The sequence below is a fragment of the Episyrphus balteatus genome, chromosome 1 (genome assembly GCF_945859705.1).
Source record: "Episyrphus balteatus chromosome 1, idEpiBalt1.1, whole genome shotgun sequence".
NCBI classification, from domain to species: Eukaryota; Metazoa; Arthropoda; class Insecta; order Diptera; family Syrphidae; genus Episyrphus; species Episyrphus balteatus.
In genome coordinates, this window is record NC_079134.1 from 15,755,874 (window position 1) to 15,773,878 (window position 18,005).

General features: G+C 28.8%; 1 protein-coding gene and 1 pseudogene across 1 annotated transcript; both read right to left on the reverse strand.

Moving 5' to 3' along the window:
* Positions 1-771: 771 nt before the first annotated feature.
* On the reverse strand, positions 772-5,289 carry LOC129907277 (sodium-dependent proline transporter-like; annotated as a pseudogene).
* A 237-nt stretch (positions 5,290-5,526) lies between these two features.
* On the reverse strand, positions 5,527-16,814 carry LOC129907278 (uncharacterized). Its single transcript, XM_055983394.1, has 18 exons — positions 16,565-16,814; positions 16,231-16,362; positions 16,007-16,170; positions 15,863-15,933; positions 15,678-15,804; positions 15,289-15,619; positions 13,312-13,466; positions 12,853-13,059; positions 12,714-12,791; positions 10,021-10,228; positions 7,545-7,676; positions 7,333-7,487; positions 7,209-7,264; positions 7,033-7,150; positions 6,631-6,967; positions 6,429-6,577; positions 5,931-6,323; positions 5,527-5,870 (listed from the first exon to the last, which is right to left on the reverse strand). Exons 1-18 carry the CDS (start codon positions 16,728-16,730, stop codon positions 5,574-5,576), a joined length of 3,276 nt encoding a protein of 1,091 aa, XP_055839369.1. The 5' UTR covers positions 16,731-16,814; the 3' UTR covers positions 5,527-5,573.
* Between the last annotated feature and the right edge of the window lie 1,191 nt (positions 16,815-18,005).

Consider the following 18,005-nt stretch of genomic DNA (forward strand, 5'->3'; position numbering starts at 1 on the left):
TATTTTTTTTATAAATCAACTTTTTAGCAAATTTCTTAACATATTCTTGAAGGAAATCGAACGCTCTACAAAAAAGGCCTTAAAAACTTTTTTCGGATTGTTCCACAAAAAAGTTCTTAATAACTTTTTTCATTAATCTAACCATTTGAAAGATATTCAAACTTAAAAACAATTCGAGGTCAAAGTTAAAAAAAATATAAATTTTTTTTACTTTTTAAAATTTTTTTATTCACTGAGAACTCATAATATCAAATTACCAAGATGTACAGACAAACATCAAATTTGGAGACTCTCCAGATTGGTTTTTTTGGAATTAATTTTTTCGGACCAAAAATAATGGCAGGTACCTGTCATATACCAATTTTGGAAAATTGTAAATATTTTCTTTCAAAAAAAAAGTCAAATATTAGTTTTTAATGAATTTTTTTTTTTTTTTCAAAAATCAACGGTAGGTACCTGTCATAGAAACGTTATTATTTTATTTCAAATTGCTTTAAAATTTCTTTTGTTTTTAACGATTTTTTTTGGTTTTGTGTTGGCTTATAAATTATTAGTGCTACATAATTGAATACCAACATTATTTCTTAACATTTTTTCAGCAATTAAATCAAGACAAAAATATTGATAGAACACAAAGAAATCAGTTCATCTCAGCCCAACTCAGCTCAGCTGTATCACCCATCTACAACACTCAACTGACTTACAACATGAGTCCCAAATTTCTCTTGTTAATTCATCTAATTAAAACAATCCTTTCTTCTTTTCAATTTTAATTTTTATTGGAAGCACGAGTATTATTAAATTCAATAAATGTAGGAACTGCAATTTTCTAATTTAAATTTCTTCCTCCAAAACAGTCAACGGATGAGCAGTATCTGTACTACTAAAACGTTCTTCATAATTCTGCTTATCAATTGGATCGGCAGGATACCAATCAGTTGGCCTCACACTTCTTCTCAAACGTACACAAATTGATCCAACTGTTTGAGTTGTTTTATAAATACAATAACTAGGAATTAAACACCATGTCAGTAAAGAAAATAAAATAGCAGTTATAAGTAAGATTGGATATGATGATGGTGTATCTCGATGGAATATCAAAGATATAACTAACCACATGAATCCGACACACTTGAAAATAAAATAAATTAAAACACAAATCTTTCCTTCAAGAAAGTATACTTACAAATCCAAGAAATAAGATAATTGGTGCAACAAATCGAACAACATTAACCATCCAAGTTGAATACACTTGTGACGTCATAAAATTCAAATCACGCTAAAATCGTTCTCTGCCATAGACCCAAAGAACAACAAGCAACAGGAATAAATTCAGGATTGCTTGTATCAGGATTGATAGCTTTGATAGAACTTCAAATAAATACATTCCGTGCTGTCAAAAATAATAAGCAATTTTATCTTATTTCGAAAAGAAGTGTCATACTTACATTTGAACAGAAAAACATAGAAATAATTCCTAAGACTGCAACAGTTCCAAGAATAAAGTGTCTTTTCATTTCTCTGAGGTTTTCAAATTCATCAAAAATCGACGTGAATAGAGAAAGAAGTTGAATTATCTAAAATTGTAAGATATTAATTATTTCATGAAAACTGGAAAAGTGGTTCAAAAAAACACAATTTTGAAAAATGGTATGTTTTTAACTTTCCAAAAGATTCAAAGATCCCAAAACAAACATCCCAAGCCAAAGAATAGCATAGACCAAAAGTTTGGTAATTCCATAAATGTCAAACTTGTTGGAGTCCTTAGAAATTGCGACCAGCCAGTGGCGTACGTTGAGTTGCCGGGGCCCCGGGGCAAGACTAAATTTTGGGGCCCCTTTGATATTTGGGGGCCACTTAGATACAAAAACAAAAGTACGTATACGCCATACATTTTTTTTTGTATGGCTTATTTATTTTTAGGTTTATTTTAATGTTTTATTATGTTCGTAATGCACTTTGCTATACTTACTTAAAATTTTTATCATAAAAGTAGCAAATCCTTGTACTAGGGGCCCCCAAAATTGAATATTTAGAGACCCCTAAAATAAATTTTTTTTTAGCTTAGAATTGATAGTTCTTGGGGCCTCTGTTCTGAAGTAATATGAACATGTTTAGATTTGATTTTCCATCATTAAACATAATTTTTTTTTACTGTGAGTCCCCTGAAAAATTAATTTTGGGGCCCCAAAAATTAAATATTTAGAGTCCCCTAAAATAAAAAATTTTTGAAGCTTAGAATTAATAGTTCTTGGGGCCTCTGTTTTGAAGTAATAAATACATACTATAGGTTAGGTATTTGATTTTCCGTCACCAGACATAATTTTTTTTATTTTGGGGTCCCTGAAAAACTATTTTTGGGGCCTCAAAAGTGAGTGCTTAGAGGCCCATAAAATATAATATAATATTTTTGGAGCTAAGAATTAATAGGTATTGGGGCCTCTGTTCTGAAGTAATATTCGAAATGCCACCTATAAAATAATGTTTTTATTTTGGGCTCTGATGTATTTATGTTGGGGCCCCTGAATTGATATTTAATTTTCCATTTGATTGTTTTGAACCACTAAAGTAATAGCTTTTGAGGATCCTCATATAATATTTGTCATGCCATCAGAAAATTTAATGAATATTTTTGGGGTCCTTAGTAATGGATTTTGGGGCCCCCAAATTAATATTTGATTGGCTCTCAACTAACGGGGTTCCTGAAAAATTATTTTTTGGGACCCTTTATATAATATTTTTGGAGCCCCGAAGTCATATTTTTTGGGGCTCCTAAAGTAATATTTAGTAATCCATCAACAAATGTAATTTAATTTAAAAAAACAATTTTTTTTAATTTAATTTTTTTTGAAGCCCCGAAGTAAAGACTTTTGGGGCCCGTGGCCTGAAGTTGTTGCAAAGATTTTTCAAGTAATATTTTTTGGGGCCCTAAGATTAAAATTTTTTCTTTTAAAAAGCAGTTTATTTTTTTGGGGCCCCTGGGGTAACCTTTATATTAAATCAGTATATATTGTGTGGCTACCAATGCATTATACATTACACGGAATGATATAATTTGTCTCCCTTGTATCCGAAGTGATTCAAATAATTTTAATTTACCTACTTCGTAACTCAATTTATTCTAAAAGTTTCCTTCTCTGCATTGTCTCAAGTTGGGGCCCTGGGGTCGGTCGGGGGCCCCGGGGCGCCGCCCCGTTTGCCCCAAGGGAGTGTACGCCCCTGCGACCAACTGGGTAAAGGCCTAATAGTTCTACTTCTTGTCCCAAAATCTAAAATTTAATAAAAAAAAAAAAACAATTAGGTTCCACTTTCAGTATCCTCAAAAAACTCACTTCTCAAAACATGCATAAGAATAACCCCTATTAGCCCCATTCCAGTTATAACTCCAAGATGACCCACACACATTATCCAACTGATTCTATAGATATTAGTCTTAAAATCGTTAAAACTTGCCATGGTTAGAATTGAACCCCATCCAGGGCCTAATGTTGAGAAAACCAGGACGGGAACAAATATCGATATTTCCTTGTCTGAATGTCTAACGGAAAATGGATCTAGAACCTTCCATAGTGCATCGAATGCTCCGGGAAGGAAAATAAATCGAAGCAAACACAAACCCATAACTGCTGCGATAACCGAAAATGAATATCTCATAAATCGTCCAATCTATTGATATAAATTGCAGAACTCTCTAATAAAACCGATTTAAAAAAAATTGCGTTGGATCTTACGAATTCGGTAGATTTTAGAAGAATTAAAGTTGCAATCACCCAAATAATGGCAGTGTAAATCATTAATTGGAATGAAAAAGTTGTACCTTTGGTAGTCTTTGTAAAGTTAAAATTATGTCTGCAAAATCTCCAAAATATTTGTAATATTAAACAATTTGAATGAAAAAAAAAACTTACCTGAAAAATTCAACTGAAGGAACTTTCTCCAAATCAGATTCATCTTTATTGCAAATCTACAGAAAATAGAATTTTCAAGAAATATACAAAAAATTGCTAAAATTTAAATTACAATACCGATTCATTTATATTCATCCAGTGTTTGGCACCTTCACAGCTCCATGGAATTGTTGGTCTCATTGAATGGACAAAATATAACAATGGTAGTGCACTGAAGGCACTGTAATATGTTAGAGTTACAAAGTTAAGTACGAGTGAAACATATCCAATGCCTAGAGAATAAGAAAACATTTCAAAAACATTTGATTTGAGTTGAAACTAAATTGAACTTACCTTTAAATAAAGGAGCTATTCGAAAAACTGATATGTAACCAGTACTGGAAAATTGCCCAAGAAATGTTTGAATGAAGACGATTGGAACAACACAAACAGCCAATATAATAAAGTACGGAATCAAGGCATAAACTGAAAAATGAAAAATACTATTTTTTAGAGCTATGTATGTTTGTAAACTCAGAATATAAAAGTTATTAGAATTTGTAAAATTGTTGAGCAATAGATATTAGCAATAATTTTTTCCCATAGCGATAGCAAATTTTGAATTAATTTTCAGTTTATGAGAAGTCACTGTGGCGTATGAGCAACATTTTTTTTTTAATTTACATTTGTTCAGCCGAAATTTTCGTTTGCTAAATTAATAGTGGAGTAAAACTAGGCGAATGTAAGGGAATAAAGTCAAGCCTTGGAATTTTTGGTGCAAATTCTAGTTTAGAAGTTCATATTTTAAAACATTCAAGATTTTGTCTTAAAAGTGAGCTTATTAATTAAAAAAAAATGCTAGACTTAATTTTTTATCTGCAAAAAAGTGTAGTCATCTAGGACCAGGGTTGTACAAATTATAAAATCAGTTTTTTATGCATTTTTTTTTTATTTTTTTAAACTAATTTTATTATTATTTTTTTTTTTTTTTTTTGAAATCTACAGTTACCACATTTTTATAATAAAACTTTAAAAAATTTCAAGCAAGTTCCTGTGACCCAGTCGTGGATTTTATTTTTGTTAAATTTTATTAAATATTTGATTTTGGTAAAAAACTAAGGAGGATTTTAATTTTTAACTAGTCAAAATCATTTTAAAATAAATTTAAATTTATTTTATTGTTTTATTAAACTAAATTATTGTTCTTAATTATGGATTTTTAAAGTTATTTGAAAAATTTCCAAGTCAACAATCAAAATTTAACTAATACAAATTTAAAGCCAAATTTTGAACTTTGAATTGAAAATCTCAAATATTTTCCTTAGTATGCACCTCAAGACCATTCGTTACGTTGTTACGTAAAATTATGTTCCGTAAGCCGACTTTACAGACAACATTGCATATCTTTTCTTTTTTGAAATTTTGTTTCTAGGTGTTGATAAATAATTGCTTCAAATTTTCATTGCAATTTATTTTTTAATTTTTTTCAGCAAATAAATCAACACAAAAAAAAATAATGTTCGGAAATCGTCTATTGATAGAAAATAAATTATATCAGCTTTTTATTCCCGATTTCCCTTGATAATTCATCTAATTAAAACAATTCTTTCTTCTTAAAATTTAAATTTTTATTGGAAGCACGAGTATTATAAAATTCAATAAATGTAGGAACTGCAATTTTCTAATTTAAATTTCCTCCTCCAAAACTGTCAGTGGATGCGCAGTATCTGTACTACTAAAACGCTCCTCATAATTCTGTTTATCAATGGGATCCGCAGGATACCAATCAGTTGGTCTCACACTTCTTTTCAAGCGTACACAAATCGATCCAAGTGTTTGAGTTGTTTTATAAATACAATAACTCGGAATCAGGCACCATGTCAGTAAGGAAAATAAAATAGCACTTATAAGTAAGATTGGATATGATGATGGTGTATCTCGATGGAATATCAAAGACACAACTAACCAAAAGAATGCAATACACTTGAAAAAAAAATTAAAGAAATTAGAATAAAAAATCTTGAATTATTTTAAATTGCTTACAAATCCAATAAATAGAAAAATCGGTGCAACAAATCGAACAACATAAACCATCCAAGTTGAATATATTTGTGACGTCATAAAATTCAAATCACGTTGAAATCGTTCTCGGCCATAGACCCAAAGAACAACCAGCAGCAGGAACAGATTCAGGATTACTTGCATCAGGATTGAAAGCTTTGATAGTACTTCAAATAAATACATTCCGTGCTGTGAAGAAAAATAAGTAACTTTATCGTATTTTGCAAAAAAAAATGTCATACTTACGTTTGAACAGAATAACATAGAAATTAACCCTAAGACTGCAACAGTTCCCAGAACAAAGTGCCTTTTAATTTCTCTGAGGTTTTCAAATTCATCAAAAATCGACGTGAATAGAGATAGAAGTTGAATTATCTAAAATTGTAGAAGTTTGTAATATTTCATCAAAATTGTAAAAGTTTTTCACAAAAAACACAATTTTTGCTAATCTAGTCAAAAATTGGAATGCTTTTAACTTACCAAAAGATTCAAAGATCCCAAAACAAACATCCCAAAGAATAACATAGACCAAAAGTTTGGTAATTCCATAAATGTCAAACTTGTCGGAGTCCTTAGAAATTGCGTCCAGTTGGGTAAAGGTCTTATAGTTCTACTTCTTGTCCCAAAATCTATAGTTAAAAAAAAAATTAGGTTTCACTTTCAGTACCATTATAAAACTCACTTCGCAAAACATTCATAAGTATAGTTCCTATAAGTCCCATTCCAGTTATAACTCCAAGATGACCCAGACACATTAACCAACTGAATCTATAGATATTAGTCTTAAAATCATTAAAGCTTGCCATCGTTAGAATTGAACCCCATCCTGGACCCAATGTTGAGAAAACAAGTAATGGAATAAATATCGAATATTCCATGCTTGAACTTCTTCTATTGGAAAAAGGATCTAAAACTCTCCACAGTGCATCGAATGCTCCAGGAAGAAAAATAAATCGAAGCAAACACAAGCCCATAACTGTTGTGATAATGATAAATGAATATCGCATAAATCGGCCTATCTATTCAAATAAAATATAGCAAGGTCTTTAAAAATCAATTTACTAAAAATGTTATCGGATCTTACGAATTCGGTAGATTTTAAAAGTATTAAAGTTGCAATCACCCAAATAATGGCAGTGTAAATCATTAGTTGAAATGAAAAAGTTGTACCGTTAGTTGTCTTTCTAAAGTTAAAATTGTGCCTAAAAAAGTTGCAATCTTAAAGAATTTTTAACAATTTGAATAAAAAAAAAAACTTACCTGAAAAATTCAACTGAAGGAACTTTCTCTAAGTCAGATTCATCCTTATCGCAAATCTACATAAAAAAGATAGAATTTTCAAGAACTTAGCAAAACGATAAGATTATAATTTTAACAACAATACCGTTTCATTTATATTCATCCATTGTTTGGCACCTACACAGCTCCATGGAATTGTTGGACGCATTGAATGGACAAAATATAACAATGGTAGTGCACTGAAGGCACTGTAATATGTTAGAGTTACAAAGTTAAGTGTCAGTGAAACAAAACCAATACCTATAATGATAATTCAAAAAGTAGTATTAAGATTTGAATAGATAGGATTTAACTTACCTTTGAATAGTGGAGCTATCCGAAAAACAGATATGTAACCAGTGCTGGAAAATTGTCCAAGAAATGTTTGGATGAAGACAATTGGAACAACACAAACAGACAGTATAATAAAGTACGGAATCAAGGCATAAACTAAAAAATGAAAACATTTATTTTAAGAGCAAAACATAAGAAAAGCTAATGATAAATACAAGAATTTTCGCAAGACTATTAATTTTACAATATTAGCAACAATTTTTTCTCACATTTTATAGAGGGGTCACTATGGTGTATGTGCAACATTTTTTTTTTATTTTTATTATTTTGTTTAAACTAAAAATTTTGAAAATATCTTTGCTTGGACGTTTCTACAGCTTTCAGCAAATCGCGATAAAATTTTTAAGGTGCATCCGGGATGTGCAAGTTCATAAACAAGTTCATTAATCAAAATAACATTTTGTCATGTTTTAAATATGCACAGTATGAATGCATACCTCTAATGATTAGTTTCTCCATAAAGTTCTTTTTATATAGCAATAAATTTTAGCTCAAAAGTGAGCTTTGCATTAAAAAAAATAATTGTGAATAAAAAATTTTCTGCATTGAAAAAAAAAATCAATGCAATATGTCTGCATCAAATACTTTTTTTTTAATATTCGTCGAATTTCTTCCAATTATGTCTATTTGACAATTAATTAGCTTTTTCAACTACACTTAGGAGCAAAAAAACGAAATCAAATAAATTATATATATTAAAAACAAAAATTGCAATGGATAAAGTATTTTTATTCAAAGTCTCATGGTCTCATTTTTAAGCTTGTATTTTTTACTTTGACCTGTTGGCAAAAACATAAAAATATGATATGACATGATAGTGTTAGCACTATATGTCAATAAATTGCACTTTTTTTTAAATGTTTAATCGACATATAAAAACAAAATTTCAAAAAACTTCATTGATCCGTTTTCAAAAAATTAATTTTTCAAAAGTTGGACCTGAAGTCATTTCTGATTGTTTTCTCGAGTTTGAATTTTTTACGAATCCTTAACTTGCTATGTAATACCTTCATCGCAAGTAAAAATTCATTACCGTTAAAACCAATTTGAAAAAAATATTTGTTATTGTTGCAAAACCAAGTTTTTTAAAAACGGCAAATTTATTTTTTTTTTTTAATTTTGGTTTTAATCGTCTGTAAATATGTAGAATAGTTTTAAAAAAATTATTTAAGATATTTTTTTACTTTAGTTTAATTTTCATTTTAGTTTTCACTAAATGTGTATTATTAAAAAATTAGTTAGGTTGTTTGTATAGAGCTCAAACATATTTACTAAATTGTCTTTTTCTTTTTTTTTTATTTCAAATTTTATTTTTTTTTTTTTTCAAATCTACATTTACCAAATTTAAAAATAAAACTTTTAAAAATTTAGAGCAAGTTTGTGTGACCCAGTACATCTTATTTTTGTTTAATTAAATATATGGATTCTATAAAATACTAAAAAGGATTTTAATTTTTAATTAGTTAAAATCTGTCTGATAGTCATTTTAAATTTCAAGTTAAAAATAAAATTGATCTTTATTAAAATAATTAATTTTCATTTTTTTTTCTTTTGTTTTATTTTTTAACTAAATAGCATTGAAATAAGATTCGGAATAATTTGATCCTCATAAATTTTATCGAAATATAAATTTACTTTTTAATTGATTGAAGGTGAAACGATAGGGAGTAGGTTATTACTTTTAAGTAATAACGTTGTTGACTTTTTGTACTACAAAATTTATAATGTTAAAATAGAAGGTATCTAATTTAATTCATTCATGTACACTTCGTACATGAACAAAAATTACAAACAAATTATTAAAAGACAACAAAAATATAAAAAAATTACAAAGATTGACTCTGCATCCATTTTAAATATAATTACTAAAAAAAATTCAAGAGATAATGAATGGGTTTTTTTCGGAGATCATCGTCATCTCACATGAAGCTTTTAATGAAATCAATTTTTCTTATCAAACATATAAACAAAAATAACCTGGATGCAACCAGCATGTAAATTTTTAAATATCAAGGTCTTTGGTCAGACAGATACTGAATTCTATCAAAGAGTCTGAATGATTTTAAATGACTATTTTCTTGACTTAATTTTCATTAAAAATAATTTGGCATGAATTTAAAAAGTAAAAAAAATAAACTACTGTGTGATAAGATTACTAACTCCCATGATACAAAACTATTATTCTGATAGATCTCTGATAGAAATAACTTGATTCTTAAAAAATATGTCTCAGAACTTACCTACTTACAGAATAAGTATTAAATAAAGTACTAAATAGTATCATGCCATATTATAAACAAAGCTGTATAGCTCTCACTTATACTAATATCTTTCTTAAGATACGAAAAACTTTGCTAATTTCTTCCATGGCTTCAAGTCTTCACACAAATTCATTTCTTTTATGTATTTTTTTTATAATTTATTTATTATTCATACTCACTTCCAAGTGTTTCGATAATCACCATTGGCAATACTGCCACCGTATCTAATTTAAACGCATGTCCAATACAAGCAAACAGGAAATCTTTTGAAGATTCCCATTTGCCACGATGTTTATCATGATTAAATGGCTTCGAACCGGTGTCGTATGATGTTTCATACTCCATTAAAATAACACACAACAGTTTAGTTACAACACAAATGGATAAATTTCACTGAATTAAATTAACTAAAATTAAGTACAAAAAATTGTTTTATTTTTTCACTCAGTTACTTCGAACCTACTTTGACAAAGTAATAAAAATGTTTGTTGATATACACTTTGAAAATGTTCGAAGAGCACTGATTGCAAAGTTATATTTAGAAACATTTCGGACTTTTTTCTATCAATGAAATGGAAAAAATATTCAAAAGAAACAAAAACAAAAAATAAAAACAAAAAAATCCAAAAACAAAAATTGTGTATAATGTTTTCGGAAAGTTATTGTGATTCATCATAGATTAATGAATTTACATAAATTCTGAGTGCATTTTTATTATTTTTTTTTTTTTGTTAAAGTTTTACATTGATGTTTAAAATCGAGACGACCGACCGGCAAATTTAAAACCAGTTAACTAAAAGAGAACTGACCTTACAGTCAAATGATTACAGACATTTTTATTAGTCTGAGTTGTTTCAGGAATTTGTTTGAAATTTTTAGATAGTGTCAATGGACAAGTTTTTCATATGAATTAAATACTTTATAATCATAAATCTATTCTCAAAAAAAAAGATGACAGAATTCCTTTATCAAAAAAGTGTGCACTAAACAAACAAAAACAATAATATTATTCGCTGTCACTGAAGCATCCACGTTATCGATTTCAATGAACATGTGAAGTTTTTTTTTTTGGTAGAAATCCCTTATTGCCGCAGATAAAAAGAGCCCCAAATATTACAAAAGTTGAATCAAAACTAAAATTGCATTTTTAATTCAATTTTATGTTTTATGAATGCGATTAATGCGTTTTATAATGTTTAACTCGGTAGTGAACAAAAACACTGCAGTATCATTGCATTTAGCCTTTATGTATTTGCAAGTAAATTTAGGTAGATTAAATATTGTTTTGTTATAAGAAACTTTTTAAGATTGGGGATATGAAACATGGTGATGTTTAAAAATCTATTTAATATTATGCTGCGCACGTATTTTGTAGTTTGGCTTCTCATTCTCATTTTTAACTCTTTCGACTAAGTATAGAATAGAATAGAATCGAAAAATTAATTCGCCTTGCCCCTCCAATGCAATCCAAACCAGTTTAGTAAAAATAAAAGAATAAAAACACATTTGCCCATATTTGTGAATACAAACTTCCACGCACAAAACAGGGATTTTTATACTTCCCTTTTCCCTATTATACAAATTGAAATGAAAGACAATCGCAATATTACACGGACGAAAAACACCACCTAAAAATAAAAGAATTTTGTATTAAATTAATCGGATTTCTGCATTGTTTTTTTGCCAAGATAAATTTCGTCAAAAATTAAGCGGACAAATATCCTTAATTTCTTAAATGTGTAAATTTAAAAGAAATCAACTTAATTTAAGAGTAAAATCTTCTTCTTTTTATGTGGAAACATTTCAATTAAAAAAAACTGTCAGTGCCTTGCCATCAGCTTATCTCTTTCTTGAACTCTGACGATAATTTTTTAAATTTTATTTTTAATCATTTTTTTTAAGATGAAAATTCATATTAAAATGAAATGAAGTTCACCTTAAATTTAACAAAATTTAAGCGGATTCCACTTATTAGTGTGTGTTAAGAATAGAAATGAATTCCTATGCAATATTACATTCGTATTGTTAAAAAGGAAAAAAACTGGAAAAACAAAAATCAAAAAAGGGAACAAAAATTGTTAAATGAAAAATAATCATTTTTTGCTGAAAAACAAAACCGACTTCTATGGATCGAAACTGAGTTTCTATATCCATTACTGGACGAAATTGAAATGGGACGATACCAGCTTTCCAATACAAAAATAATTATCAAAATTGGTTCACTTATTCCAAAGTTGTGAGGTTACAAACAAAAAAAAAACAAAAGAGTTGAATACCTCATCCTTTTTGGAAGTTGGTAAAAAGTTAAACAAAGAGAGAGCGTTATAAACAATTGGTCATATCTCAGGAAATAAAAAAAGATGTGCGTTTCTTTTTTGATGTTATCACGAAAGCCCGACGTGATAGGGCAAAATAGACTTTGAATCTGGTTTCAGCCTTAAGTTAAAAAACTAACATCTGACTACCAGAGAATATTTTCCTGTTTTATACTTTTAAGTGCGTGATTTTGGAGTAGGTAGTCAGAATTAAGATTTTTAATTTATTATTTATTTTAATTATTTTATGGTTATATTTTCATGATTAAGTATTTACAGAACCGCTGAACATTAAAAAAAAATTTGTTTAAAAATTGGAATAAGCCTTGGTTTAAAATTGGAATAAGCCTTTAAAAGGCTTATTCCAATGTTTCTGTTGTTAACTGATGTGAAATATCTGTTCTAATAAAATTCTCCTCGTATCTTTGCTTATAAACTGGATCAGCAGGGTACCAATCAGATGGCCTTAAACTTTTTCTCAAATGCGTTCCAATTATTCCATTTGTTGTTATTATTTTAAAAATACAGTACCCAGGAATTAAACAAAACGAACAAACAAATATAACAGTTTCCAATATTCCTATATTTGTTGGTGAATCATCATCGAATTCAACGAATATCAATAATCCAATAAACTAAAATTAAAAACAAAATTTGTTTAAATTATATTTTAATTTGTTTTAAACAAACTCTTACCAATCCACAAAGAAGAATCAGTGGTGCAACAAATCGGACAATATTCACCATCCATGTTGAATAAACTCGTGAAGTCATAAATTTCAAATCACGTTGAAATCGTTCTCGTCCATAAATCCACAAAACAACCAACAACAGGAGAAAATTCAAAATCACTTGAGTGACGATTGCATATTTTGAAAGAAGAGTTAAAAAATACACTCCAATCTATTTGTTTAAAAAAAAAGTTTAAATAAATTCCGGAAATACTGAAGCTTTATATACTAACGTTTGAGCAAAAAAGTATTGAGGTCACTGTCAAAAACCCAACAACTCCAAAGATGATATTTCTCTTCATTTTTCTGAGTTCTTCAAATTCATCAAACAATGAGGTCAAAAGTGACAATAGTTGAATGATCTTGAGTGGAAAATGGTTTAGTTCTTAAAAAATTTCTTTAAAAAAAAATTAAGCTTACTAACCAGGATATTTAGTGAACCTAAGATCAACATGCTAAAGAATAGCAAAGACCAAAAATGTGGTAGCTCCATAAATGTCAAACCTGTTCCAATGCTTAAGAATTGCGCCCATTGAATGTTACGAAATGGATAATGTAATCTGGGTTTTGGACGGATTGCTAAAGAATAAGTAAGGTTTATAAATAGCGCAATATAGTTTCAACTTAAAGAATAAAGAAACAGCTTAAAAAAAATTAAATGCGAAGCCTCAGGAACATTTCAAGGAACGATTACAAAGGTTAATTTTTTCTTCAGCTTAGTTTAACCGCTATCTGTGGCCTAATTTTACAGAAGCCAAGAGGTAAACGAGTGATGGCCCAGGTCCTAGTTCGAGTCCCAGCGTTCACCACGAAAAAAAAAGCTTGCTAAGAAAGTAATTGGCTTCAAACTTGGTAGTTAAGGGTCTTGTGCGATTCCCTAGGGGTACTTACTAATGACCAAAATGAAAAAGCTTGTTTTTTCTCAAAAACGGCTTTAAAAAATATACTCTTCAAAAAAAAGTATTTTTTGAACCGTTCTTGATTTCTGACTTTCTCATAAGCGACTTAACCGATTTCAATGAAATTTTTTTAAAGCGAAACCACATATATTTTATAAATTGTTGCAAGGTCTAAAAACTTTATTTAATGTACGCTTTTAAAATCAACTAAATATTTTTTTTAGTCTAAAACCCGTTCTTTTTGTGCCTAAAAATCCAGATTTTGGGGGTAAATGGAAAAAAAAAACAAAGCGTACATATTTACTTTGCTCAACAATCTCTACAATACATACTATAGGTCCCGAGAAAAGTAGTTTTAAATATTGTTTTTTTGTTTTTTTGTTAAACATAATAAATTTAATTTAAGAATATGAATTATTTTCTAAAAAACAAAGAAATCAAAATAGGAAGTTAAATTTTGTTTCTATTACATTTTGTTTAGAAAACAGCTTTTGACCATTTTCTAAAATCATCTTTGTTTATCCTATTAAAATTTCAAATTTATTTCCATGTAAATTCCAAGACTCTGTAAAATCAGCAAGTTCAGTCCAGTTCCTTGCCTTGAAAATATCTTAATGTATCCCAGACCCAGTCGTGGAAACAGCTAGTTATCTTCATTCCCAAAATAGAAAGGAGAAAATATAAATCCGCGAAGAATTTTCAGCCCATCAACTTGACATCTTTCTAACTTAAAACCTTAGATCAACTTTTGTAAACTCATGTCCTGAGTAATTTTTAACAAATTTAATGTCACCTGTTAGTTCGCTGCAAGCCGATATGAGGGGCAAATGTAGGGAAACTATCCTCCATGAAATCGTTATAGCTCCTTGTCACAAACAATATTCTCGTAAAGCTTAAAAGCTCATTCTATTTTCAGGAAATTAATCAGCGAAATGGCTTTGAGGAAAGTTAGCAACTGCGCTAAGAACTGTGGTCTAAGAACTAACAGAAGTTAAAGCTATTTACAACAAAAACCAAAATTCCTACCTTTTCTCAACAATAGCTTTGCAATTATATCTTAACATTGTCTCTCTACGACAAGGAACCAAGGTGCCATCCTGGACCATAAATTAAACTGGAAGCTAAAGCATGTATGAAAATCTTTGGAAAAAATGGGGATTCAAGTAAAAAAATAACAACTCTAGTCCGAATAATTCCTGGTGGTCCGGGTTTAAGGTCAAAAGCCAAAAAATCGAAATCCCAAAAATCCAAAATCCAGAAAACCCTAAATCCAGAAAATCCCAAAAGCCCATAGGTAAACCCGAAAATCCAAAGTCTATAAAACCCAAAATACAGAAAATCCAAAATGTCGAAATTAAATTAAGCATAGAGGAAAATTATTAGATTAAAATGAATTTCAAATTGGAATCCCACAGGGCTGAATACTGTCACCAAATTTGTTTTTATTTTTGAATAAGCAATGCTGGAAATGAGAGAAGTTAAAAAAATATATATATACTCACTGTCCATAAAGTACTTCATAAAAGTTGACAAAAACGACATTCCAATCATTAATCCAAATTGAGCCAGACACAGCACCCAACTGTACGTGAAAATATTTGTTTTAAAATTATTAAAACTTGCCATGGTTAGAATTGATCCCCAACCAGGACCTAATGTAGCCAAAACCATGCTTGGAAGAAACATCCATGTATCCCAGTAAAGACGATATGTTTCTGGTAATACAAATTGCCAAAATCCTTGCATTGCTCCCGGAAGTAATGAAAATCGAATTAAGCAAAGAATCATGATGGCAACCATTCCAATGAAAGAGTATCTTATAACTTTTCCTATCTGAGGAAAAGAACATATTTTCTTTAAAAAAAAAGGAAAAATATTAAGATTTTCTTACGAGTTCTGTTGAATTTAAAATAACATAAGTTACAATTCCCCAAATTATACAAGTACAGATAGCTAGTTGCAGTGAAAACGAATAATCATCAAATTGGCTTTCATTGCCTGTGATGTTCAAGTGATTCCTGAGGAATAGATTTATTATTTTTTTTAATTAACACATAATTCGAAAAAAAAACTTACAGTAAAAAATCCACAGATGGCATTGTTATTAAATATAAATTTGAATTTTCTGCAGTTTCTGGCAGGCAAATCTGAAATACATACAAAGAAAGGACTTTTGCTCAGACAATACAAGATTTTAAAAATTAAGTTATCTTTTCTTACCGATTTACTATTTGTAATATTTTTTGTCCATTCTTCAAATCCATCACAGCTCCAAGGTATTGTTGGTCTCAAGGAATGAAAAAAATAAAATAGTGGTATTGCACTAAAAATGCTGTAGTAAGTTAAAGTTAAAAAGTTAACTACAAGTGAAACATAGCCAATGCCTGCAAAAAAATTATATGTTTTCAAAATATCCTTAAAATCAATTATGCTATAGAATTTACCTTTGAATAAAGGAGATATTCGAAAAACTGATATAAAACCAGTGCTAGAAAATTGACCGAGAAAGGATTGCATAAACACAATTGGAACTACGCAAACTGCCAAAATTACAAAGTACGGTATCAAGGCAAAGACTGAAATAAAAATATTAAAATTTGTATCTGTTCTTTTGAATTTTATATCAGAATTAAAGTTATAACTAGGACGTGATCATTACGCTTCTAACCACATCTCAATTGTCAAATTTTGGCAAATAGATAAAAAGTTAAAAGGGAACATATGAACACATAGGCAAAAAAATTGAAAAATTAATTTTTGAAAAAAAAAGAAACTCACTTCCAACTTCTTCGAATATAAAATACGGCAATACCATCATAGTGTCTGCTTTAAATGCATGCCCAGCGCATGCAAAAATGAAATCCTTCGATGAGGCCCATTTTCCACGGTTCTTGTCATGATTGAAAGGCTTCAAACCCATATCATATGAAGTTTCATACTCCATTTCAAAAAATATTCTCGTGTCAACACGAAGTAATGTTTGTAGGAATAAAGAATCACATCAAAGAACTTGCAGACTATTTAAATTTTTTTTACTTTTTGTTTCTGTTTTGTTTTTCAATATAAATAAACTTTAATGAGTGACACGTGTAACCAAAACAGCCGACACACGCAGACAAATAGTCCACAATCAACTGACTGATCGTGGAATTTAGATCATTTTGGACTCTTCTATAAATAAATAAAAAAAAAAAAATAAAATAAAATAAATGTTTCTCAAACAAAAATTAAAAAAAACACATCATTAAGTGTGTATTGGATTATAATCTCTGTTCAAGTTGAGAAAATTATAAATTTTGTTTTGCTTTTCAGTTTGCAAGGTGTTCGGTAAAATAATGACTGATGGATGACCTTATGACCGCCCGAAAAATATTTTTTTAAACTCTATGGCAATCAGTACTAATAATTCTACCAACAAATAACAATTAAGAAATAGGTGTTTAAAACTGCTTTAGAAAAAATCTTTTATTTAAAAAATAAAAACTGTAAAAAATATGTTAAATTTTTAAACTTTTTATATAATAGTTAAATAATTAGGTTCTATCTAATCGAAAAAAAAGTTAATTAAAAAAATTTATTTAAAATCGAAGCTCAAAAGTAGAAAAAAAAAAAAAAACAAAAAGTACAAAACATAGAAGACGCATTTTTCTTAGGATTGTAAAAATATCAATTTAAAAAAATGCATTTGAAATTAAAAAAAAAATATTTATTTCAAATAAAAAAGATTCCATTGAAAAAAAATATTTATTGGAGGTAAAAATATTTTGCATTAAAAAAAATGTCTTGCATTGAAAAATTTGCACTGAAAATCAAATTATTATTGCAAATAAAAATATTTTAATCAAAAAAATTGCATTGAAAAAAAAGAAACGATGCTAAATAATATGTCTATCAAATATTTTTTTCTAAATACTTGTCGAATTTCTTACAATTGTGGCTATTTGACCAGACGTAAACTTTTTCAACTATAATATTAAAAATATATAATATAAGGTCAAAAAGTCAAAATTGTAAGAAGTTGGACGCACACACATTTTGCATTAAAGTTTTTTTGGAATAAAAATTCTATTTTCAATGAAAATTTGTTTATATTGGGGAAGAGCTGACACGTGTCAAAAAAAAATTTGAGGATTTAATCAAAACCAAAATTGCGATGATGGAGGAGTCCGAAAAAGTGGGTCTCGCAATTCCGTCCGTGCATCTGTCTGTGCGTTTGTGC